At 40.5% G+C, this 26524-nt stretch overlaps 1 protein-coding gene and 1 long non-coding RNA gene across 2 annotated transcripts in view; one reads left to right on the top strand and one right to left on the bottom strand.

The window, feature by feature from the left end:
- LOC5579328 (dolichyl-diphosphooligosaccharide--protein glycosyltransferase subunit 2) overlaps positions 1 to 11647 on the bottom strand; it is a 28187-nt gene extending 16540 nt beyond the window's left edge. The window contains exons 1-2 of the mRNA XM_021840322.1: positions 11486 to 11647; positions 9775 to 11283 (exon numbers count right to left, since the gene is read on the bottom strand). Coding sequence (XP_021696014.1) covers positions 9775 to 11283; positions 11486 to 11498 — 1522 coding nt within the window. The 5' untranslated portion in view covers positions 11499 to 11647. The remainder of the gene's footprint in view (positions 1 to 9774; positions 11284 to 11485) is intronic.
- A 3978-nt stretch (positions 11648 to 15625) lies between these two features.
- LOC5572852 lies at positions 15626 to 16353 on the top strand. Its single transcript, XR_002500576.1, has 2 exons — positions 15626 to 15940; positions 16009 to 16353. It is a non-coding gene; the product is annotated as an uncharacterized LOC5572852 (long non-coding RNA).
- The last annotated feature ends 10171 nt before the right edge of the window (positions 16354 to 26524 follow it).

The following is a 26524-nucleotide window of genomic DNA, read 5'->3' on the forward strand; positions in this document are numbered from 1 at the left end:
TATATATATATATATATATATATATATATATATATATATATATATATATATATATATATATATATATACATATATATAGGTGTCAGTATTTAATCCACAGATTCCAAATTACACCACATTACGTTGGTCCGTTTGGCGTCGCCGGTGGATACCTGTTCTGGCATTCGTTTCTTTCAAATTTTACTTCTGTCCTCCCACTTTATCAATACGAATGTTGACGAATCACGATAATCTGAAGATCGTGACCAGAACGGAGGTAGGATTTATCACTAGGGACCAACCACCACCAACTGCAACACTGTTCTCAGTGTACCGTAAAACGGGGTGAATAGAAAAAGTGGGGCGAATAGAAACAAAGTGACCTACAGGTTTTCTATTATTTCTGCGTCTATTATGTAAAGATAAACTTAAAAAACCTACTGACATATTTTTTCTCCATTAGTTTAATAGTAGCAGAGTATCGACAGACTATTTTCAAATCATAAATTTTGCTACATTTTGCTTAAGCAAAATCAGAAAAAAATATTGAAATCTCAACCATTTTTGATAGCTTGAAACATCCGCCATTTTTGACAATTTGCAACATGATCAAAAATTGAAATTGTTTTTAATAAATTCATTTTTTTTCTTCACTAGGTGAATTCGTTATGATATTTCTTTAAGATGCACTCGAACAAGTGTTTATTTTTCAATTTAAATGAAAAAATATTGATATTTACTGAACAGTGTTTCTATTCGCCCCATTGCGGGGTGAATAGAAACATACAACATTTTCACAAATATTTGTACGAAATAATTTTTGTTTTCTAACGACAATTGGGGTCTCGGCTAAGGAAGACGGGACCCATATTTGAGAGTAATAAAAATGGTTTTTATCTACACGGTTTAATTTGTACACATTCAATTATGTCGGAGAGTGTTTCTATTCGCCCCATTTTACGGTAGTCTGTATTTTTCTGCATTGGCTCTTTCAACGAGTAGACCATAATGAGTGACGTTTAATTTCAGGAATTGTAAACATATACGAAATGTTACCAATACATAAACTAGTTTTTCCACAAATTTGAATTGACGAAGTGAACATTAGTTGCCAACAATAGAAACTGCATTGCCGATAATAGAACAAGTGCCTCGAGACTTTGGTTAGAAAATATCGATGATTTTGAGCATAAAATGTTATTTTGTGTATAATAACCAATAAATAAAGAGTGTTCAAGTGTATCCCAGATGTCTCCTGCTAAGTTTTGTGTCCTATTTTATGTATAACTGCAATTAAACTAGTTAAGCAGCTTAGACTGCCGAGAATACATAAGTTCCCCTATAAACTAATATTTTGTTGGGGATGATACACAAGTTATTCTACGCTAAATTTGAAAATTGTTAACCTTATGTCCCGGATTGTGTGAGACTCCTGCTGAGCATGCTGTAAAAATCCTTTTCTATATTTTATGCGAATGTTGCTTAAGATAATGTCAGATTTTATAACATACTGTACCAAATTCCTTCCCAGATATCTTTTTTTTATATGGAAATCAGTATGGAAAAAATGATTCAACATGCGAAATATTTGTGAACGAATGCTTCTTCTTCTTCTTTCTGGCGTTACGTCCCAACTGAGACAAAGCCTGCTTCTCAGATTAGTGTTCTTATGTAGACCTGTGCGCCGAAATATTTTTAATCGGCGGCGGCGTAAGAGCATTTTTATACCGGCGGCGGCGGCGTCATCGGCGTCACGCCATTAACAAGTTTCGGCGACGGCGCCGGCGTGCATCGGCGTGGAGAAAATTGGACATCAAAATGTTTGAGTTTGTCATATTTTTTCCGGAGTTACGTTTCTACTGGAACAGAGCCTACTTATTAGCTTAGTTTTGTACAAGCACTTTCACAGATGGTAAGTTAAAGTTTTCCTTGCGAAAGTTGCCCTTTTTGGTATTAGTGTTTCGTGTGGCTGGTTCAACGATACTTTATGCCCAAGAAAAGTATGGCTATTTCCTAATATACGAAAAAATCCTGAACTAGCCGGGTGGGGATATAACCATTAGGCTAAGAAATGCCCAAGATACTCTATGTCCTAAAATGTCAAGAAAATTACGTTAAAAAACCCTCTAGAAACGAACCCACAACCCAAACCCCAAGATCATGCTAAATATTTTCGCGTTGAATGCTAGATAATTTTATGTGCATAAATATAAACTACAATTAAAACGATGAAAAAGTTAATGTATTATCACAATAATTTAAATTATAGCGATTGAAATTGTTGTCCCATATGCGCTTATCTGGAATAATCTTTAAAAATCTCTAAAAAAATATTTTCAACAAACCCTGAAAAAAAAACTTGGAGAAATTTATAGTGAAATCCTTTCAAAAAAACTTATGGAAATATTTTTGGTGGCAAATACCTGAAACATCCCCTGGTAGGATACTAACCTAATATATTTGAAACAAAAAATCATTATTATTAATCTTTGGACAAAATTCAAAAATAGTTCCTGGACGAATCCTTTGGAAAATAATTTGGAATCAGGAAAAATACTCGACGAACCATAAAGGAACTCACAAGAATGTTTGGTGAAATTACCACAGAAAAATGTGTGTGATTTCTCGAAAAGCTGTGTAAGGGGAATCTTTGGAAATTTTTCGCTGGACTTTATGGAAAACTATTCGAAGAACTCTTGCATGAATGTTTGAAGAATTCTCAAAGTAATCCTGAAAAAAAATCAAGGACCTTATTGCAATTCCAACATGAATATATGTGCTAGTAAAGACTTGCTTGGAAGGTGTTTGGAGGAACGCCTTCAGAAATACAAGAAAAAATCTGGTGCGCCACATTATAAGTATTACTGAAGGAGTTCTAGGTCAAATCCTAAGTTAGTATTTTAGAAGTAATCGTTGCAGAATCCCTAGAATAGTTTTTGGACGAATCTCTGAAGAAACGCATTGAGAATTTGCAGAAAGATCTTCAGGAGTATTGCCTAAAAATGTATATTGAAGTATCCCTAGAAAATGTTTTGAGTAGTTATTGGAGCAGCTCTTAAACGAATCTCTGGTTCAGTTCTAAAAAAAATCCCGTTGAAAAAAAGAATACTTGGAGAAGGAACATAGTTTCCACTTTTTTGAAGTATCAATGTTGAGTAATTCATGAACTAGTGCATTAGGATCATTTTCGAACAGATTTACATTATGGTATTATGAGCGATATTTTGCTTATGCACGTGAAGGATGAAGAAATTTGTAAATTAGCTGCATGAATCCTGGAAACAATTCTGCAGGAGCTCTAAGAGGAATATCTGTAGTGCGTGGTTCTCCAATTAGCACACCATATTCCCATCAAACACAATATATTTTCGCCGATTAAAATTAAGTTAATAATACTGTATTAATTACAGTATACTAACTATGTAAAACAACAGAAACTCTTGCGAAAATGAAAAACTGAACCAGTTATTGACTTGGTAATCAATTTATTTCATAAGAATTGTTATTATTTTCTTTTATAACAGAATTTCTAGTTCAATAAAAGTTCTTCTTCTTTCTGGCATTACGTCCCCACTGGGACAGAGCCTGCTTCTCAGCTTAGTGTTCTTATGAGCACTTCCACAGTTATTAACTGAGAGCTTACTTTGCCAATGACCATTTTTGCATGCGTATATCGTGTGGCAGGTACGAAGATACTCTATGCCCTGGGAAGTCGAGAAAATTTCCAATTCGAAAAGATCCTCGACCGGTGGGATTCGAACCCACGACCCTCAGCTTGGTCTTGCTGAATAGCTGCGCGTTTACCGCTACGGCTATCTGGGCCCCGCGTAAAAGTAAACCAAGTCAATAACAAGTTTAGAAATCTATCATTCAACCGCTCGGAAAGAACGATAAAAATGTGCATAACGTAATATTTTTGGGTTTAAAAAGTGGTATTTTTAGCTTGTGAAAACACTGTTGTTACATTTTCCTGATGGAAAACAAGCGCAATTCATTAAAAATTTACATTGGAAATACAGTTGCGCTTATAGAAATTTACATAGCCACCATACAAAAATCAATTGTTTCTTCAAAATTCGTTACGAAATATTTTTAAAGAATTGTTGTCAAAATTTGACGGATAGAATCGAAGAATTATCTTCGGTGGTATTCCGGGAGAAGTCGATGGAGAAAATCCATGTGGAAATTACTGGAGAAACTCTGGGAGATTCGATTAAAAATGCTCTGAACAAATTTCAATAGTAATCCTTAACGGATTACCTACTCACAAATGCGATTGAGAAAAATGTAGGTATTCTATATCCATGTAATCCTTTGAAAAATTCCAGACTGCTGGCAGAAATCTTGAAGGCATCTTTGCACTAATTTCTCGATAAATCCTTATAACAACGTTCGAAGTAATCACTAACGGAATTTCTGAAGTGTATAATTGAAAAATAATTGAAGAAATTAGTGTACCGTTTTGACTCATATTCCGAACACTCAAAGCAAACAGTGACTTCAAATGCATCGCATGAGCATAAATTAGATGATATTTGTGTAAATTTCAGTTTCTTTGTAAAGTCTCACTGTTAGTTGTTGGGTGTGCCGAAAAAAAATTTTATTTAAGCTTGTTTAGTATTGTTTTTATGTAAAAGTATGGAACAACATTTTGATTCAAATGCCGAACACAGTGTTCATTTTGTCTCATAAGGACTGTTCATTAAAGAAAGTGAACACGTATTTATAAAAAAAAAACCTGTTTATTTTCGAACAAATTCATGAGTTCTCTTGAAATACATGGAAATCAAAGTAATCTCGACCAAATTCACATAAGTTTGAACATTTATTGAGCATTCCTGGATAATGCTCTGACTTTTCTCTTGATGCCTCCCATCGAATTCTTGAAAAAATCCATGGAACTTGCTTATCTTCCATCCTTCTTAAGATGTTGTTTGATTATTGCCAAATATTTCAAAATGGGGCATAGTTATGGGCAATTCGGTAGAATCTGCCATGTTTTGACAAATTCGACTTTTTCCTTCTTGATCATCTCTAAAGTAGCTGAAGCATAGTGGATCGATGCCAGGCCTGGCCAAAACAATGGAGGCTTGTTATACTTTCGGTAGATGGGCAGAAGACGTTTTTAATTTTCGCCGTTGATTGAACCCGTTGTGAAAAATGTAGTACTTTTCATACCGCAGGAGCAAATTGCTTGCCATAAAAAAAACTTTTTTCCCAAATTTTTCTGTTTGGATGTATTGCACGTCGTCATAAGCATCTGTTTTCGAAACAGTGTTGAAAAATTGGAATTTGGACACTTCGCGATTAAAGCCAAATCTCGGAACGACAGCTTTTCTGAACACCATTTGTGCAGAATAAATCTGCGTGTCGCCATGTTAAACCGACCTATCGCTTGGAATTTTCAACTGTTCGATGTCAACTTTCTTCTGCTGTCAAAATAAACACTTGAGTACACACTGAAACAAAATTTGAATTTTTTCCTTGGAATTTTCACACCAAAATGTTAACAATCAGGTGTCCACTTTCTTTAATGAACAGTCCTTATTCCGAACACCTTGATTCAAATTTCGAACAGCGCGAATAAATCGTTTTCAAATGAAATATTCCGCAAATAAATTTATCTGAGCTAGTTTTGCTGACCTCTAACTAGAGAATCATCACTACTCCCAAGGTCTTAAATAGATTGGAATATGTTTAAATTAAACTGCAATTGACTGCCATTTCCTGGTAATTCGATGACATATTTCAGCGAAACATTTCAACCGAATCGCCATACAAAAAGCGAGTGTTCGGAATATGAGTCTGTCCGGATTTTGAGACAAAACGGTATAGACATATGAAAAAATCTCGGAAGGATTCTTTTTTTTAGGTTTATAGAAGAATTCCTACAGGTTTTTTTTTAGAAATCCCTGCATTATTTGTTAAGACACGATTCTTTTCAAAAAAGATTGAATGGTAAATCTTTGAAGTTATTTATGAGAGAATATTTAGAAGAATTCCTTCAGTTTCCCGAAAAGAAAAATAAAATTTCCGACAAGGAATTAAAATAACATCTCAAATCAGTTCTATAAGAAACGCCAGTGGAACCTTAGAAATATCTGTCAAATTATTTAGTAAGAAATCACTGGAGGGTTTCCTAAAACAAGAATAATAGAGAAAACTTGAAAAAACTTCTTTGGCAATTATTCCTGGGCATATATTTGCTTCAATTATTGGAGAAATATTTGATAATCCTCCTATAAAGATCCCTGAGTAGTGTCTTGGAGGAACTACTGGAAAAAAATCAATTGATTTTTATCGAAGATTTTTTTGAGATTCGTTGAAAGCTTACCGATGGAATCTGTGTAAGCATTCTTAGAGTAAATGCTAGTCTTGTAAGCATTTCAAAGTAATATCTGAAGGAATTCGTACAGAAATCTATGAAGAAGTTTAAGGAGAAATCAGTGTATCTATTCCGGGATAAATCCCTGAAGAATCTCTGGAAGGTTTCAAGATGGAGTTGATAGATAAATTCCTGAAGTTCCCAAAGAAATACATAGAGGAATTCTTTGATTATTTCCTTGATGAATTTCTGTAAGAATCCCTAAGGGAGCATTAAGCATTATTGAATTATTTTGTAAAGCATTTTTTTAAATAAAATTATCAAATTTTACGAGCCTAATTATTTATCGGCGTGAAAATACAAAATCGGCGGCGAAGTGCTGATCGGCGTATGGCGCGCCGCCGAAGCCTCATTCGGCGTCGGCGTGACGTAAAATTGATCGACGGCGGCGGCGTGGCGCGGCGGCGCACAGGTCTACTTATGAGCACTTCCACAGTTATTAACCGAGAGCTTTCTTTGCCGATTGACCATTTTTTCATGCGTATATCGTGTGGCAAGTACGAAGATACTCTATGCCCTGGGATGTCGAGAAAATTTCCTTTACGAAAAGATCCTCGACCAGCGGGATTCGAAGCCACGACCCTCAGCATGGTCATGCTGAATAGCTGCGCGTTTACCGCTACGGCTATGTGGGCCCCAATGCTATGACGAAGAAATATATAGTTGAATATTAAAGATTGACCTTTGTTATAGTATTTTCCATAGAAACTTCAAAAGTCGTGTGCACAGCCAAATTGCCTATAATTAACCCTCTAATACCCAACCCCGCCTTTAGACGGGGTACAATTTGGAACTTTGTTTATTTTTTCGTAGCTCTGAAATCAAAATGATTTTATTTTTGGGTTAAACCTTGACGCATAACACGCATATAAAAAAAAAGTTTTTCATGACTTTAGAAACGTTTTTATATTTTTGAAAATTGTTTGAAAAATTGTATTCTTATATAATCTACAAATGCCTGAGTTTAAATTAACGTGTAATATAAAAAATCGTACCTTTTATATTTTTCTACGATCAACCTATCGCAGAAGAAGAGTTGGTGGTATTAAAATAATTTCAAACCTGTTTTTCCATTAATTACACGGAAAATAAAAATAATTCCAGAAAAAAAATAATAAGGTACCGCGGGGCAAGTGGGTAAATGGGGTAAGTGAAAACAATTCATATATTTTACTGAATATGTGAATTAACGTTTTAAACTCATGCGTAAACCTTTCAGGTCATTGAGAACATTACGATAGGTAAGAGATTTCTGAGATTTTTCAGCCATTATTGCATAATAGAGTGAAAAATTGTTAACCTGTCAACTGTTACTCTGTAACAAGTTGGCGGCGTACAATCTTATTTTAATATTTTCACTGGAAAAAAGTTGCGGAAAATAATTTCCTGTACCACTTCTTAGTTGTCCTCTGTGACAGTTTCAAACTGCAATAAAAAGGTTTTAGAATTAATTCGACGTAGACCTTAAAATAAGTTAATTTAAACACCGTCAATTTTCTTATCAGGTGGGGCAAGTGAAAAGTTTATCATTAGAGGTTGAATTTGTGTTTTCTCTTTAAGTAGCCATAAATAAACATGGTTCGCAATTATCATAGAAAAACATAACGTGCTGATAATTCAAGAAACACTATACTCAAGCGTTAAAAGCTATTAGAAATCATGGAAATTCTCTAAAAGATGTTGCCAAATATTACAATATCAATATGTCTACCTCGGGCAGCCAATTAAAAGGAAGACGTTGACTGAAAAGTTGCAATACTAGAGAACACACGGAAATCTCGTGGAATGTCTATGTAAAGCTAGTTCAAAACATAAAAATGGGGTATAGGTCTATCCACATAAAAAAGACCCTAAATACGTTATTGAAGGATTCCGTTTGATTTCTCCCGAAGAGTTATCCGACGTCATATCCGACTTTCTCAAAAATAAATAACGAGCGGTGGAAATTCTACAGAGCAAAAATGCAATTGCTGTCCTATAATGTAAGAACTAACATTGGAAATGTTGCAGTTGGGGGAACGCCATTTGGCATAAAGTCATTTGGCATAAAGCCGTTTGGCATAAAATAATTTGGCATAACGGTCGTTTGGCATAATAGTCATTTGGCATAATGGACATTTGGCATAATCATTGAAAACTGAGTTGCTCTGTTTTTGGTGTTACAATTGCTAACATTCTCATATATGAGTTTCCCTTCTTCTGGTCATAGGCTGTTCTTTCTCATTACGTTGTTAAACTAGTGGTTTGCAACATTTTCATTGACAATTTTGCCTTCTTTCCTACGTTGGCGTTATGACTGCTAACATTTTCATCGACGATTTTCCTTTCTTTTGATCACCAGATCTTCTTTTAAGTAGCACTATTTAAATTTATAATTTCTTTTCTTTTATGCCAAACGTCCATTATGCCAAATGACGATTATGCGAAATGACCATTATGCCAAACGACTTTATGCCAAATGGCTTTATGCCAAATGACTTTATGCCAAACGGGGTAGCCCCTTGCAGTTATAATGTTGTCGAATCATTTCAACTAACATAACTGAACAGAAGAAAATTGAAGTGAGAAGAATAACATTTTCTTTATTTACATGTTACTTGTGTTATTGTTCATTGGGAAGCTTTAACAAGTGTTAAAGCTAATAGAAATCGTGAATATAACTGTTTGTTTTTGAATTTATTGTTCAAAACGGTAAACTTTTCACTTGCCCCACTTTAGTAAGGAGACATTTTTCAAAAACTTTTTCTGTAATTTTTTCTTCAATTTTTCATAAAAATCAATTTCAGCATGCTGCTTATATATGGTGGGAGTCAAGCTAAAAAATATACACAACCTCATTTGTTTCAATTTAAAGTCTCTAGAATTGAAAGAATCTCAACTATGCAAATTCCATTACCCACTTGCCCCACGGTACCTTATTTGTAAAAGTCCTGTAAAAACTTGAATTTTTATTATTGCTAAAATCAGTAACTAGAAGAGGCTTCAAGAAAAAATGAAAAAGGGTAGGGATGCTCAAAAATAAAAATTATAAAAATCAAAAACCAAAATTCATAGATTTGCGAATAAAAATAAATCATTACCCAAAACGTGTTTAGAACGATTTTAGATAACTGAAAATGATATTCAGATCGAAAATAAAAATTTGGGTATTAGAGGCTTAACATCGTTTCAGAATAAGGTAGCCGAAATTTTAAAATATACATCAGTCTAATACCCGTCTTGCTTCTACCCTTCTGCTTCTACCGCATCCTTTTATGCAAAAAGTTTTGAGATCATACCAATGTAGTACCAACAAACTTCCCCGAACTAAAAATCGCTAAATTCAATTGTTTGGACGCTACGTATTCAAGAAGCGCGTAAGAAATCAACGAAAAAAAAACATTGGATGGCCAAGACCCAATTCGTCTTACCTTTGGCGACTTCTCCGGTAAACTTGAGGCTCACATCGGCCACCAGCCATCTGAAGGAGTTGGAAATCAGCGCATCTCCTACGATCAGCTCAACAGAGTAGACTCCGCTCTTGTGGCCGAAATCATTGCTTCTGGCTCCGACGTCCATTTCGAACTTGTAGGCTTTGCTCGAGTCCGCTTCGGCAACGAAAATGATTTCCTCTTTGGTGGCTTTGTTACGGAGCAGGACGAAAGCTTGGTGCACGTTGATTGGCTTTCCGCTGGATTCATCGAGAAGGACAGCTTTGAGGACGATTTTCTGTTGGGAGTCAGCCGCCAGTTCGGTGTCCAGCTTGTTGGCATAGGTTACCGAGTGCTTTTTAATGGCGGATGCACTGTCCGAATCTCCGACGCCGATTTCCAACGAACTAACTTTGACCTTTCCTAGGACGTTAATCTTCAGGGTCTGTTTGTAGGCACCGGTTTCGACATCGACCTTGTATTGACCACGAGCAGGGTTTGCGGATTTCAAATTGTACGTGAATACGCTCAAATCAGTGTTGCTTGGGACAAGATTCACTTTGCTTACGAGGGCCTGGTTGGTAGTTTTCGAAGTAACAGTGGTGCTCACAACGGCCGGAGCTGGGCTCAGAGGCTTACCCAACAGATCGCTGACCTTAACCATCAAGATAGGCGATTCTGGAAGTAGTTGTCCATTTCCAGACAGCTTAATGCAGATGGGGGCAATGCTCTTCTGAGCTGAGAGAGTGTTCAATGCTTCTAGCAGAATGCTTACTCCTTTAGGTGTTTGAACGGAGGAACGGGACAGGAAGTACGAGGCAAATTTGACCGCTTGTTCCGCGTTGATTGGCGTTGGCTTATTCAGAACCGTGGACAACTTGAAGGCACTGTTCACAATCAGAGCGGTGATGCTCAAACCGCCTTCGAACTGCAGCATCTTTCCGTCGACTTCATCCGCTTGAACGAAAGCTTCTTCAACACGGTCATAGGCAAAGGCTCCATTGGTTCCCAACTCAGCGGCCACGGCGAATGTGTGGCCAAGACTGTTCAGGGAATCGTCCTTCTTCAGAATGGCTTGTAGGTTCTTGGCCAAACGCGCTTTTGTGGCCTGATCTACCGTGACTCCCAGATACTTCGCAGAATGCAGATTGAAATACACTTCCTGAGCAGAATTGGAATCTTTTTGCAGAGCTCCCTCGACAGACTTCTTAATCTTGGCCGGATCCGTTTTGCATCCGAAGTTCTTCCACGATCCCGAAAAGTAGAAGTTCTTCTCGAAATCATTGTACTTCGACTCAGCGTACACCTTGTCCAATCGGGCACAAGCATCCGGAGATCTTTCGGCCACGTTCAACGAGGAAAAGTAAACCGCCTGCAAATCCGACGAAGCCAATCCATCAGCAAAAATTTTCTGATACCGGTCCTGTTCCGCCGCGGTGATGAATTTCGACACAGCTCTCGACGTCCAAACCGACGACACCAGGCAACTGCCCAGCAGTATCACAAAACCTACAAAAAAAAAAACAAAATACACGAAATTACTTTCCGACTACAAGAAAGAGCCAAACCCCAATTTCTCCCATCAGCCGACATGTTGATGACGAGAGTAACGTTTGCCGACCGGCTTCATTAGGCGCAATCTTAAAATCTAATTTTACCCAACTTCCCCCAAGGAAATCAAAACAAATTTATGTTTCCGGTGTAAACTTACCGATCAGTTTCATCGCAGCGCACAAATCCGTTCGAATTTCCACTTAAATCGACTAGATAAATCGCTTTTTTCACAGAAAAAAGTAAAGTTTGCTCCCGGTGTGAACAAACCGCAAAACAGGAGACAGACGGGGTACCACGTCAGAAGCAAAACGTTGACGATCATCGGATGATGATGACAGCGGCACAGCAACCAGTGGCGTTTTGCCTTTTGCCCCCACCAATGTTTACTTTTTCGCGTGTCCGTTTCGCAGGGGTGGGGAGCATTAGACTGATGCAAGTGTTTCTATCAAGGTCTTTATAAGTAATTTTGCGAAAAGTTTTAGAATGATCGCTCATTTATTGCGGCGCTTATAATAAATCCACATCCAGCGGCGGCGGTAAGGCGCAGAAGATATGCGCGCAATTCAAACGCAACGTCAAAATTCAAGTAGGCTTGGATTTTGTCGTCCTTCAAGGACACATATGTTTCAAATTTGCTAAATCTGAAACATTTCTCGAAACTTATTCAAACAGTCTCAAGTCAAAAAGTGAATGAACTTACTTTATTGATCCTACGTGTTTTGCAGACGAAATTCCCTATGTTCCGCTCCTACCCAACTAGATTTTTCACTTTTAGAACGTTTAATTACCGGATTTACAAAACAACGAAAGTAAGATTTTCAACTTTCGCAACCTAACCACTACTTTCGCCGCCCCACTGTATAGGGAGACAAAGTGACTTAACCACGAATCAAAACAAAACACTACTTGAACCGATTTTACTCTGGTAGAAAAACGTCGAAAGTAACTCTATGAAACGGTTTATCATTTTGTTATAATTATATTTCTCGATTACTTTTTCAAATCGACGTAAGTAACTTTCATACGGTTTTGAGAAAATTAATTCAGAAGAATCACAATCTGTCTTCTAAAACTGTTTTAAAATGAATCACCTTTTTACCATTTTTTCGCAGTGTATGCCACTTAAATTTTGCATACAATCAGCTCACGTTCAAAAACTACGTAGTTTCTATTATTTCCCAAAAAAAAATAAATAATTATACAAAATCATAAGCCGTTTCATCAAGTTACTTGCGACGTTTTTCTACCAGTGTAAAATCGGCTCAAGTAGTGTTTTGTTTTGATCCGTGGTTAAGTCACTTTGTCTCTCCATACAGCGGGGCGGCGAAAGTAGTGGTTAGGTTGCGAAAGTTGAAAATCTTACTTTCGTCGTTTTGTAAATCCCGAAATTAAATGTTCTAAAAGTGTAAAGTTGAGTTGGTACGTGTAGAATTCCGCCTGCTTAACACGTAGGATCGATAAAGTAAGTTTGTATACTTTTTTGACTTGAGTCTGTATGAATAAGTTTTCGAGATTTGTAGAAAATAATAGAAACTACCTAGTTTTTGAACGCGATCTGATTGTAAGCAAAATTTGAGCGATGTACACGACGAAAAAATGTTAAAAAGGTGATTCATTTTAAAACAATTATTGAAGACAGGTTGTGATTCTTCTCAATTAGTTTTCTCAAAACCGTATGAAAGTTACTTACGTCGATTTGAACAAGTAATCGAGATTTGGTTATTTTCATTATCACTGCGACGGTATTGCGGCGCTTATATTAAAACCACATCCAGCGGCGGCGGTAACGCGCAGAAGATATGCGCGCAATTCAAACGCAACGTCAAAATTCAAGTAGGCTTGGATTTTTTCGTCCTTCAAGGACACAAATGTTTCAAATTTGCTAAATCTGAAACATTTGGTGATTTTCATTATCACTGCGACGGTATATCGACATTTACAGGATAATCGCATTACGTGGATTTATCTTGCAGAGCACAATATTACCAATTTAGAGATAAGCGATGATTCAAATATTACGTAACGCAAATTTTGAAAATTTTAGACCTCCTCCCTCCTCTACGTAACAGCTTTTGTATGGAATAAATAAAATTTTTGTATGGACCGTAACACCAAAGACAAATTAAAGACCCCCATGTCCCTTGCAGTTGCCCAAAATTTTATGGCTCATAAGGTAATCTAGAATTCCGTTCAAATTCAATAAAATATTCGCAATATTCAATCAAGAATAACGATGCCTCGACTTTCAATTACAAAACGCTGTATTGAATCGAATACGCTATATTGTACATTATTGGTATATTCCATTCACTGAACGGTATATGTTTTCATCCGGGTAGTTTTCTGTTTCACCGTAGAACGGAAAGTTATCTCCTCACTATAAAAATTGCATCTCCACACTACAAAAATTGCATTACACCGTTTTGGTGTTCGTGGTTAAGCAGTCTTTTTGCCCTTGGGTTTATTCACAAATTTCATAACGCCAAAAATGACCATTTTTGACACCCACCCACCCCCTCGTAACGCTTTTTGTATGAACATTTTACAAATTTTGTATGAGCCGTAACAGCACGAGGACACCCACCCACCCCCTTCAGCGTTATGAAATTTGTGAATGGGCCCCTTGAGGAACTAAGTCATCACCGCCAACGAATCTTCCCTACGCACACTGAGAACAGCGAAGTGGTTGAAAATACTATATCTGAGGGTTAAATTAAATACACAACGCCACTCGATTTGTGCAGACTAAATTTGCATTTATTTCAAATATATTTGTGCATTCATTTTTACCATGGCACCGTTTCGACAGTAAAAATTACTATAGCATGGTTAAAAACTTGCAGCAGACCATAATCGAACCGAGGATCTGGCGATCGTCAAGCGTGAACGCTTACCGCACGGCTATCGATACGGTTGGATTGCGAGAAAACCAAACGCAAATCAAAAGCGTTCATGATAGCTCAATCGTGGTTGGAATAGTATATTTAACTCGTTAACTCGTTCATGGTTCTCATTACTTCAACGGTTGTTTCAGTGCAGGAGTCGGAAGTTTTACGCTAGCATGCCATCAATTTTGAATCACCCCTTTCTGACATGTCTTGCAAACACTATTTTTTTTTTATATTTGAATCGTAGCAACCTTTGTGGTGGAGCAAATTTTTGATGCTTATGAACGCCCGCATAGAAAAATACAATTCTCGAAAACTTATTCATACAGACTCAAGTCAAAAGAGTATACAAACTTACTTTATCGATCCTACGTGTTAAGCAGGCGGAATTCTACACGTACCGCTCTGTACCAACTCAACTTTTCACTTTTAGAACTTTTAATTTCCGGATTTACAAAACGACGAAAGTAAGATTTTCAACTTTCGCACCTAACCACTACTTTCGCCGCCCCGCTGTATGGAGAGACAAAGTGACTTAACCACGAATCAAAACAAAACACTACTTGAGCCGATTTTACACTGGTAGAAAAACGTCGAAAGTAACTGAATGAAAAGGCTTATCATTTTCTTATAATTATTTTTGTGGGAAATAATAGAAACTACCTAGTATTTGAACGTGAGCTGAGTGTATGCAAAATTTGAGAGTACACGGCAAAAAAATGTTAAAAAGGTGATTCATTTTAAAACAGTTTTAGAAGATAGATTGTGATTTTTCCTTATTAATTTTCTCAAAACCGTATAAAAGTTACTTACGTCGATTTGAAAAAGTAATCGAGAATTGGTCATGAATTCCAAACATTAAGTTTGTTTTAACTGGTACGGTGAACGTTTCACAAACAGTTGATTTTATGTCGAACAATATGAATCTTACGGCTAGAAACTATTTAAAGCTATTTGAGCAGCCCATACCAAACAGTAACAGTATCTGGTAGAGTCCAAATAGTGTTGAACAATATATAATTAAAACTCAACAGAAATTGGAAACAACGGTCTGCGGAATGCTTTCGTGCTTATATTTTGATAACTCACTATCACAAGCGTGTTTTACTATATGTTATTTTTTTCTAACGGTTTGGCTAACTGTTGCACGTATTGGTATTTGTATGCAACGAATTACGCAACATTTGTGGTTCACGCTTCAAAAAATTGTCACGAAGGCCACGTGAGTATCGTATTGTTAGCAGAATTATTTGAATTTTTCGCAAATTAACGTTTATTACAGAAACGTAAAGCAATAACATCTTGACTGAAAAAAATATTGCTCTTATTTCCAAGTAAAAATGTGTGAAAATGTGGGACCAGTTTTTTCCGCTAAGTTACACACAGCTGCTTGCAATTTTTTTAAGAGTGTGTCTCTTTGCGTGCCTGTCAAACCGATAGAAGAAAAAAAATACAAAAACGGTTCCGAAAATTTGCAGCAAAACTTCAAGGATTCATCAACGCGATTTAATAGTGAAATTAGTGTCGATTGTATCTGCTCATAATACGCTATCAATGTTGTCATCAATTAGGACGCGATGCGGCAAAAAGCCAATCAAGAATGCTGCTGCAAAACATGGCAAGCCGTTGTCGTTACTGTCGGAGCAAGGGTCGATTTACTACGACTCTAGGTCAAAGTGGCCATCGGAAGAACAGCTCCAAACATTGCTTCCTTCTATCCTCAGGTAAGGTTGAACACTCATTGGTTATTTGGCCTGTGTAATGATTCTCCTCTCCCTGTAACATTTTCTAGCAAACCGGACAACAATCCAGTGATCCCCGACAGCCGCTTCGGATTCGTTTCCTATGGCAGCCGTATAGCATCCCGGAGAACAATCCAAAATTCAAAAGGTGTCCAAAGACCATCCCTAAAATGAATGTAATTCTGTCGAACAGCTGCTTCTAGTGTGAAACTGATAATCAAATTGGCCACTGGAAAGAGAGTGGTTTAAAATAAATGTTTTATGAAACAATATTTGATTCAAACCTCATAAATAATAAATAAATTTATTTATGCTGTTAATGCGCTTCTGAATTGCATGGATGGAAGTATCTTTTGAATAAATTATCAAAATAAATAAGGCAAATAAATCAAAAGAGACCCAGGGAGGTTTTTTTTTGCATATTCTCCAATCATTACTTAACCGTTCGACAGACAGTAGGGGTTTGAAAAAAATGGATTATCCAGCTTTTTACGCTCGCCACGCTATAAAATATCTGACAAAAGCTAACTACCACCACTGAACTGAAACTTGAAAATAAATCCTTAGTAACCCATCACTCACTGAAATAATTTTCATTGCTTTTCTGTCATTCAATCTTAAATCTAATTCCGATTTGCATTGATAATGTTTTAATGGCTCAATACCTAATCGTTCGTTTTCTTTTTTAGGTTTCTTTCCTGCTATATCTTTTGAGCTGTAGGCCAAATCTTTGAAACAATATAGTGCGGTATAAATCTTCCATAAATCAAATAAAAATCCGTCAAGGAATTGATGTCTGAAAAATTGAATGTTTTTTTTTCGTGAAAATTGAAATCTCTACTATATTGCAATTAGCACAAAATATTGTGAGAACATCTTCCAGGGTTTTATGATAATATTACCCACATTTAAAATCGTGCTTAATATTACACCAGACCCTAGCTCAGAATTCTAAGAACAATTCTTGCCAATCTGTGAGAATGATTTCCAGGATTTTGCAATAATTCTCGCCAAATAACTTAATTAAAGCTTCGAATTTTGTAAGAACATTGTAAAGGATTTTGCGAGAATCTTTTTCGTCTATATTCTTATCCTTTTCTCATAATCCCTACAAAAATTAGGTAATAATTTTTCTTAAGATTAGGTGAGAATCGTGTGCTGGAATCTGTAAAAAACTTTTCATCAGAACATTGTCCAAAATTCTTAATCACAATCCTATCATGGAATTTGCAAGTATGTAATCCAGGATTTTATCATAATCCTACCCAGAAATATGTGAAAAATATCCTTTGAACTTTGTGAGAATTACGGCATGACGACATGCTGCGTAAACTCTTTCCAGGTTTGTTTAAATGTAATAAAACTTTTAACATGATTCTTTAAGACTTCCTCCTATGACTTGGTGAGGATATGTTTGATCTATTTGATTCTGTTTTTGAAAATTTGTAAGCCTTGGTCTTGTGAAGTTTGAAAAGCTAAGCCGGGTCTTTTAAATACTTCTTCTAGCTGTTGTGAGATATGGAAAACCAACTTCATCATCATCAACTCATTCAAGCCTAAAATAAAATAAAGAATTTTTTATAACTAAATTTAACTTGAGAAATATAGCAATAACAAATCATGATTATTTCCGCAAATCCAAAAAAATCATTTGTTTGACAGAAAAAAACAATGAAATTCGACTGTTTGTCACGGCATGCTGAGAATATATTTCCAAGTTTCAGTTCAGTGGTGGAAGTCAGCTTCTGTCAAATATTTTATAGCATATTGTTTTTATGGCGAGCGTAAAAAGCTGGATATATCAACAATTTCGGATACTATTCATTGAAAATTTTGTTCGGGAAAATGACGATTTTTTTATAGTTACATAACTTAACCGCCTATTCCCCACATTGTACTGTTCCAAATTACCATTTGCCAGACTGTAAAAACCGTTCGTGGAACTGTAGTCTTATTGTTATTTTGGGTGTTAAAGGTAATTGTTTTAATACTGTCACAAATTATTACGGATAGAATGGGAAACAGTACTGATACGATTCTTAATTATGCAGGCGTGTTTCCAGGAGACCAAAAAAGTGTTTTCATATTTTACACATTATCTTCATATATTTTTTAAATATTATTTACTTCAGGTTCATTAAATATGATTATTAGAAATTGAAATGGCAAACGGAGTTATGAATTTGTTGCAGAAACTTTAAACGTTTTGCAGCAAAAATTAATTGAGTCGCTGAAGTGCAGTGTTATGCTTCATTAACATACAAGACCATTGAGCTTGAATGTAAGCCGACATTTTTATTAATTACTCAGAAACACGATTTGTCTTTGACTAGAAGTCGTTACAGCTAATGTAAATAGGAATAGGATCATTTGTTATTCGTAACTTCGTGCAGGAGGTTTGTGGGAATAGAAATAATATTGGACTCAACGTGAAGTTTCTTAACCAAACCTATCACAAATGTGCGAAATTTTGTGCTTTGTGGATTTCGGTCGTCAGTAGAGTAGACTAAGGTCGCGAGAATATAGCGTACGGCTGCGTGCCATGAACCTTAGTTATTGATAATGCTTTTATTGCTAACAAACTTCATTAGTGAGAGCAGTTGATTTCCATGCAAAGCTTTCGTTGTTGTTGTTGTTTGAGAGGGACTTTAACCCGAAGGTCATGCAAAACTTTCAATTTGTTGCGGGTTCATTCAAAATTTCTGAACATCTCTGAACGTACTTTCTCGATGACCAAATGATTACCGTAGGAAAGCGCTCAGAAGTTTCACACGATCCACACCGTTTTGTCCGATCATCAAACAATATTGTTTAAAAACTTGTTCATACCAGATAGCTTTTAACGTATCCGAATCGTTGGTAGCCTAAAATTATACAAAATAATTTAGGATTATGTGAAAATGGGTTATATAAATATCAAACGTTGAATATGAAGATATTGTTTCTGTAAACATACATCAAGTGAAAATTATTGACAGTTCAATCAACAAAATAAAGTCATTGCCTGTGTTCCGTCTCCCAACGGAAGAGAGAACCACTGCCAGCAAACCCATCAACACTCTGCCGCCAATCAACGAGCGCCACGCGTTCGCCAGCGTGAACGACATCGAAGACGTATGTCTTTTACTTTTTCCCACCACTTATGCTCAAGCCAACTGCAGTCTCAACGGCTGCATCAGTTCGTTTTCACCCGACGTCGAGTACGCATCGTTTGCGTAGAAACAGTAAATCATTATTAAACTAATGTAAAGAGAAGAGAATAAAGTTTGTAGTTAAGCGTAGCCGTCCGCGTTCAATTCCTTCGCATCCCAAGAAAAGTTGGCCCTTGCCAATCCTCCCGCGGAAGTGATCCTTTCGCCGCGAAGTGTTTTGTTCCGCCGTGTTTTTCCCCCCAAAGTGTATTACAGTCCGCTGCCTTTCGACCCACCCTGCTGGGCTCGAACATCTGGTCCGTTCCGAACCGGATCACTGGTGCCGTAGTGAATTTGTTTAGAAGATTCTGCCGGATTTGACCGCCGGCCGAGTGGTGCATCCGGAGAAGAAAACACCCAGAAAATCCCTCCTGCATTGTGTCGCCGCCCGAGTGGCGCAAGCGAAAAAAAAAGTGTTGTGACGATCCAGCCGGATCGAGCCGTCGACCGCCCGCGTCGTCGGCGTGCAAAAGTGTGAAAAAGTTTGCCCACGCTGTGCATGTTCGAACGTGTTCGTTCGAGACGAGCTACGCTAGTGTGGAACAAAGTGGAAAACGAATCAAAACAAGTTTTCTCCCGCTGCTGTGAATGCCCGAGCAAAAACTTTGAACTGAAAAACTGCGTCGCGAGTTTCGAACAAAAAGTTTTCGCGCGTTCGAGAAAAAGTGCGCACAAGTAGTGCGCTGTGTAACAAGCCCTGGTGTAAAAGTGTTTTCGCGACGAGTTGAGTTCCGAAACGCGTCCGAAAGTGTTGAACTGTGCGCGATCCTGAATAAGAAGAGCGTGAAGAAAAACAGTGCTAAATGCCGCCTGTGACGCGGTCGAAACAAGTCGAAGAAAATAACGCTAATCAGCAGCAACCAGTGGAGGACCAAGATTCGGTATCCGTTGCCGATACTTCCGGATCGTTCCACGGATTCGCCGAGTGGGAAGCACAAATGGATCCAGAAACGAAGAAGGAGTTTGAGAAGGCCGTCAGGCAGCGCAACCAGGTAAAAATGAAGCTGGTGAGGATAAACCGGACGCTGGCCTGCAACCAAGAAATTGGATTGGCACAACTGAATGTGCTGACCAAAAGTCTTTCTGCCACCTACGCGGAATTCAGCCAATTCCACTCCCAGATTGTGGGGCTGGTACCGGATGAGGCGATGGAGGAGCAAGACCAGGAATACGCCGATTACGAGGAAATGCACTATGCTGCGTCCAACGTCGTCGAAGCGCTGATTTTGGCAGCAAAGCCAGCTGCTGTCCCTCCAACCAGTGCAACAGCGCCTCAAGTGGTCATCCAACAGCAACCATTGAAGGCACCGATTCCGACGTTCGATGGGAGCTATGCCGCCTGGCCTAAGTTCAAGGCCATCTTCCAAGACTTGATGGAGAACTCGGGGGATAGTGACGCAATCAAACTCTATCACCTTGACAAGGCGCTCATCGGCGAGGCAGCAGGTGTCCTGGATACGAAGGTCCTCAGTGAAGGTGATTACGACCAAGCTTGGGACATTTTGACGGACCGCTTCGAGAATAAACGCGTGATTGTGGAAACTCACATCCGTGGGTTGTTGTCTCTCAAGAAGATGACCTCGGAGACCCACAAAGAGCTTCGAGCGCTCCTCAATGAAGCCACCCGTCATGTCGAGAGCCTCCGCTACCTCGAGCAGGAAATGACCGGAGTATCGGAACACATCATCGTGTATCTGATCATCTCAGCGCTGGACAAGTCAACCCGGAAGGCCTGGGAAAGTACCCAGAAGAAAGGACAGCTTCCCAAGTACTCGCAGACCATCGATTTCCTGAAGTCCAGGTGTCAGATCCTGGAAAACTGCGATGCAGCGTTTCCAACAACAAACCCTACAGTGAAGCCGAGGCAATTCCAGTCACTTCCGAAGCAACCCCAGAAGAGCCATGCAGTTTCCACTACTATTTCGCAAGCGTGCGAGATTTGTGGTGGCGATCATCGGAACATCCAGTGCACCGCATTGGACAAGCTGAGTGCCTCCCAGAAGCAAGAGAAGGTTCGAGCTGCAGGAGTTTGCTTCAACTGCCTGCGTAAAGGGCACCGCTCCCGAGAGTGTCCATCCGATAAAGCGTGCCGCAAGTGCCAACGCCGGCACCACACGCTGCTCCATGATGATGGGGCACCCATGCAAGTGACGAAGTCGAACGTTTCCCTTCCCGCGGAGTCCGTGGTAAATCTACCACCGGTTCCGGCTGCTCCGGTTCAACCGAAGTCGGGGCAGATGAATCCTCCTGCGGACCAGCCCGTGTCCACAACCTGTTCGTCGAACTTCGCCCAGTCGTCCAAGACGGTACTGCTGCTTACCGCAGTGGTGCAGGTGTTTGACAAGCGAAATCATCCGTTCCCATGTCGTGTCCTACTGGACAGTGGATCTCAGGTAAATTTTGTGACCGAAGAATTAGCAAATCGCCTAGGTTTACCGAAGAAGCCAGCAAACGTCCCGATAACTGGTATCAACGCTTTGCGTACCCTCGCTCGCGACAAGGTAACCCTGAGAATTCAATCTCGAGTGTCCAGCTTTCAAGCCATCCTGGAGTGCCTAGTGACACCGAAAGTGACGGGCACGATTCCATCGTCCAAGATCAACATCAACCACTGGGACATTCCTAACGGAGTGGTTCTGGCCGATCCTGAGTTCCACACACCCGACAAGGTGGATCTACTAATCGGCGCGGAACTATTCTTCGACATTTTGAAACCGAGTCAGCTGAATCTAGCGGACAACCTTCCGATGTTGCGAGACACTCATTTCGGGTGGATCGTATCCGGCGTCATCGTCGAGCCTCAAGTCACAAACGTTTCCGTCCAGCAATCCAACCACGCTACCGTCGAAGATGTCGAGCGAATGATGCAGCAGCTCTGGCAAATCGAGGAAGTGCCAGACGTTCCCAAGCTTTCATCCGAGGAGTTGGCCTGCGAAGCCCACTTCTTGTCCACCTATCAGCGAGATGAAGATGGACGATTCATCGTGAAGCTACCGTTCAAGCAGAATATCAACCAGCTAGACGACTGCCGCGCTCTAGCACTCAAGAGGTTCCTGCTGGAGAAGAGACTCGTCCGCAATCCAGAACTGCAGACGCAGTACGTGGAGTTCCTCCGGGAGTACGAAGCTCTTGGACACTGCCACGAAGTCCGGGAAACCGACGACCCTCCAAATCAGCTAGCGTATTACATGCCGCATCACGCGGTGTTACGACCTTCCAGCTCGAGCACGAAATGTCGTGTCGTGTTCGACGCCAGCGCCAAGTCTTCAGCATCCGAGCTGTCCCTGAACGAAGTGCTGCAGGTAGGACCTGTAGTACAGAATGATCTGCATTTCATCGTCCTGCGCTTCCGGAAGTTCAAGATAGCGTTCTCCGGAGACGTATCCAAAATGTACCGTCAGGTACTGCATGCGAAACAAGATCATCGTTTCCTGCGAATCTTTTGGAGACCCCACCCGTTGCAACCGCTGCGGGTCCTGGAGTTGTCTACCGTTACCTACGGTACCGCATCGGCACCATTCCTAGCTACTAGGTGCTTGGTGCAGTTGGTGGAAGAAGACGGCGATGCCTTTCCAATCGCCTCTCGTATCGTGAAAGAGGAAACGTATATGGATGATGTGCTCTCCGGCGCAGACTCGGTGGAAGAGGCCATCGAAGCCCAGCGACAACTGAAGCAACTCCTGGAGCTAGGAGGATTCCCCATCCACAAGTGGTGCTCGAACTCCGAAGAATTTCTCGAGCACATCCCCGAAGAAGATCGCGAGCAGAAGAAGCCATTGGAAGAACGAGGAGTGAACGAAGCCATCAAGGTGCTCGGTTTGCTCTGGGACCCGAGTGCTGATACCTTGTTCATCGCCAACCATCCGAAGGCCACGACAGCAGCCGACCAGCAACGTGTGACGAAGAGAATGATGTATTCGGAGATCGCCAAGTTCTTCGACCCTTTGGGTTTGGTGTCGCCGGTCATAGTATTGGCGAAGCTCCTGGCTCAGCGACTGTGGCAGCTCAAGATCGGCTGGGACGATCCGGTCGACGAAGCAACAGCGCAAGAGTGGCAAGAATTGCAAACATCGTTGTCACATTTGCACCAAATCGATATCCCGAGATGCGTAACCTTCTATGAAGTGATTGCGTATGAGCTGCACGGGTTCTCCGATGCCTCAACCGTGGCGTACGGGGCCTGTGTCTACCTGCGAAGCTTGTTTGCCGACGGTTCGGCGAAACTACGACTCCTCACCAGTAAGTCCAAGTTGGCTCCTCTGCATGACCTTTCCATTCCTCGGAAAGAGTTGTGCGCCGCTCTCCTGCTCACCCGGTTGGTGCAAAGGGTGTTACCAGCCCTGGGCATGACGTTCCGGGAAATTGTGCTGTGGTGCGATAGTACGATTGTCCTGGCCTGGATACGAAAGCCTCTCAACCAACTACAGTTGTTCGTACGAAATCGAATCGCTGTAATCCAAGAGAATACCGGAGACTACAGATGGGAGTACGTCCGGTCCCTGCGAAACCCCGCTGATATCGTTTCCCGAGGCCAACTACCAGAAACACTGAAGAACAACCAGCTTTGGTGGAATGGCCCGGACTTCCTCCAAAGGGTGGAATACGACATCGACTTGCCGCAGTTCGTTCCAGACGATCAGTTGCCTGAACTCAAAGGAGTGATAGCCAGTCCGGCTGTAAGTATCGAACCGTTTCCATTTTTCTCCAGGTTCAGTAGCTTCCGAACTATTCAACGTATCATGGGGTACGTGCTGCGATTCGTCAACAAATGCCGAAACCCTCGCAATCAGCGCGTATCAAGCCGGCATCTGACCGTTGGTGAACTTCGTCGGTCAACTGAAGCCATCCTCCACGTAATCCAGCTCGTTCATTTGGCGGACGAGATTAAGCGAGTGAAAGCCAACGAACCCTGTAAGAGACTCGCCAACCTTCGTCCGATTTACTCTTATGGCCTATTGAGAGTGGGCGGCCGTTTGGATCGCTCGCTGCTACCCTTCGAAAATCGTCATCCCATCATCTTGCCGGATAAGGATCCGGTTGTACGCCTGTTGGTGCAACAGATGCACATCGAACTGCTTCACGTCGGGCAGACCGGCCTGATGAACGCCCTGCGCCAACGTTACTGGCTCCTGAATGCTCGTTCCACCATTCGTTCGATCACCCGTACATGTGTGAGATGCTTCCGAGTCAACCCAAGCAACAACAGCCAGCTAATGGGTAACCTGCCTGCTGCCAGAGTTGTACCATCACCTCCGTTCGCCGTCACCGGCGTAGATTACGCCGGCCCGTTCATCATCAAGCAAGGAGCGCGCCGTCCAGCGTTGATCAAGGCATACGTCTCCGTCTACGTGTGCATGACTACCAAGGCTGTCCACCTGGAAGCAGTGTCGGACTTGAGCACCGATGCTTTCCTGGCGTCCCTTAAGCGTTTTATCGGACGACGAGGCATGGTTCAACAGCTCCACTCGGATAACGCCACCAATTTCCGAGGAGCCCACCACGAGTTGAACGAGCTATACCGACAATTCCAAGACCAACAATCAGTATCGACCATCGAAGACTTCTGCCGCTCCCGTGAGATTGAGTGGCATTTCATCCCACCGGATGCACCGGAGTTCGGCGGCCTATGGGAGGCCGCAGTGAAATCTGCGAAGACCCACCTCAAGCGCATCGTCGGCAACGTCAAGTTAACGTTCGAGGAACTGTCTACCGTCTTGGTTGAGATCGAGGCGGTATTGAACTCTCGACCACTGTTCACCATCTCCAACGACCCTGCGGATCCGCTGGTGATTACACCGGCCCACTACCTTATCGGCCGTCCGCTCACCGCCATGGCCGAGCCTTCGCTAGAACATGTCAACGCAACCCGCTTGACTCGATGGCAGCATCTCCAGCTAATGCGAGAACATTTCTGGCGCGCATGGAGCCGGGAATACCTCAACACGTTACAGCCAAGGAAGAAGAATCTCCGAACTGTGCCCAACATCAGGAAGGGCATGGTAGTTCTACTCCACGATCGAAATCAACCTCCGCTCTACTGGAAGATGGGCCGTGTTACAGCGGTCTACCCTGGTGACGATGGCTTAGTCCGAGCTGTCGACGTGTACACAGGAGGATCCACCTTCCGCCGTCCAATCAACAAGCTGTCGGTGCTACCCATCGAGGACAACCAACCTGGTTCCGACCAACCGCTCCGTGAGGATTGTTGAGTACCCTCAACGGGGGGTGTATGTTCCGTCTCCCAACGGAAGCGAGAACCACTGCCAGCAAACCCATCAACACTCTGCCGCCAATCAACGAGCGCCACGCGTTCGCCAGCGTGAACGACATCGAAGACGTATGTCTTTTACTTTTTCCCACCACTTATGCTCAAGCCAACTGCAGTCTCAACGGCTGCATCAGTTCGTTTTCACCCGACGTCGAGTACGCATCGTTTGCGTAGAAACAGTAAATCATTATTAAACTAATGTAAAGAGAAGAGAATAAAGTTTGTAGTTAAGCGTAGCCGTCCGCGTTCAATTCCTTCGCATCCCAAGAAAAGTTGGCCCTTGCCAATCCTCCCGCGGAAGTGATCCTTTCGCCGCGAAGTGTTTTGTTCCGCCGTGTTTTTCCCCCCAAAGTGTATTACAGTCCGCTGCCTTTCGACCCACCCTGCTGGGCTCGAACAGCCTGCTTAGACTTAACTATGAAATCTGCAGGCAAGAAATGCACAAAATTGAATTACCCCTTGTGGATTTATAACTAGCGTAAAAAGCTGGATAAGTGCTGACATATTTATTCCAACTATGTGTCTCACACATAGCATTTATAAATACAATTTGCAAAAAAAAAATTGTGCCACACATGCTGACAATGGGTGATATGAATAAACAACTTTGAACTTTACTACATGTAGCATCTACTCAAAAACAAAATCCACAAAGTTTACTACACTTTTGGTATGAATAAAAAACTTTTCGAACATGTAGTACTTACTACTTTCGAACATGAGCAGTGACTGAAGCTGCACGTTAAGAAATTTCCATTCAGAGTGCAGAGTGATTCTGCACGTAAAGAAAAATCTATTCAGAGTGACGCTTAAAATTAATACAATCATGCATATGAAGAAAATGCATGGAATCTAATCGATTTCGCGACAATTTGCACAAATCATGAAGGTGCTGTTATTTGACAAGATTTGAAGTGTAATTTTGCGATTAGTCTGGTATTCTCTCTATGTCTATGATTTTATGATGATGGTACATCAAAGAATTTTCTGGGTGGTTTTCGGCCTTCGCCAACGCCGATGATTTTTTAAATACTAGCTTAACATTTATGAAGAAATCTTGAGATTACAGCTATCAAATTTGGAACCACATATTTTCTAGCACCAGTA

The sequence above is a fragment of the Aedes aegypti genome, chromosome 2 (genome assembly GCF_002204515.2).
Source record: "Aedes aegypti strain LVP_AGWG chromosome 2, AaegL5.0 Primary Assembly, whole genome shotgun sequence".
Lineage (NCBI taxonomy): Eukaryota > Metazoa > Arthropoda > Insecta > Diptera > Culicidae > Aedes > Aedes aegypti.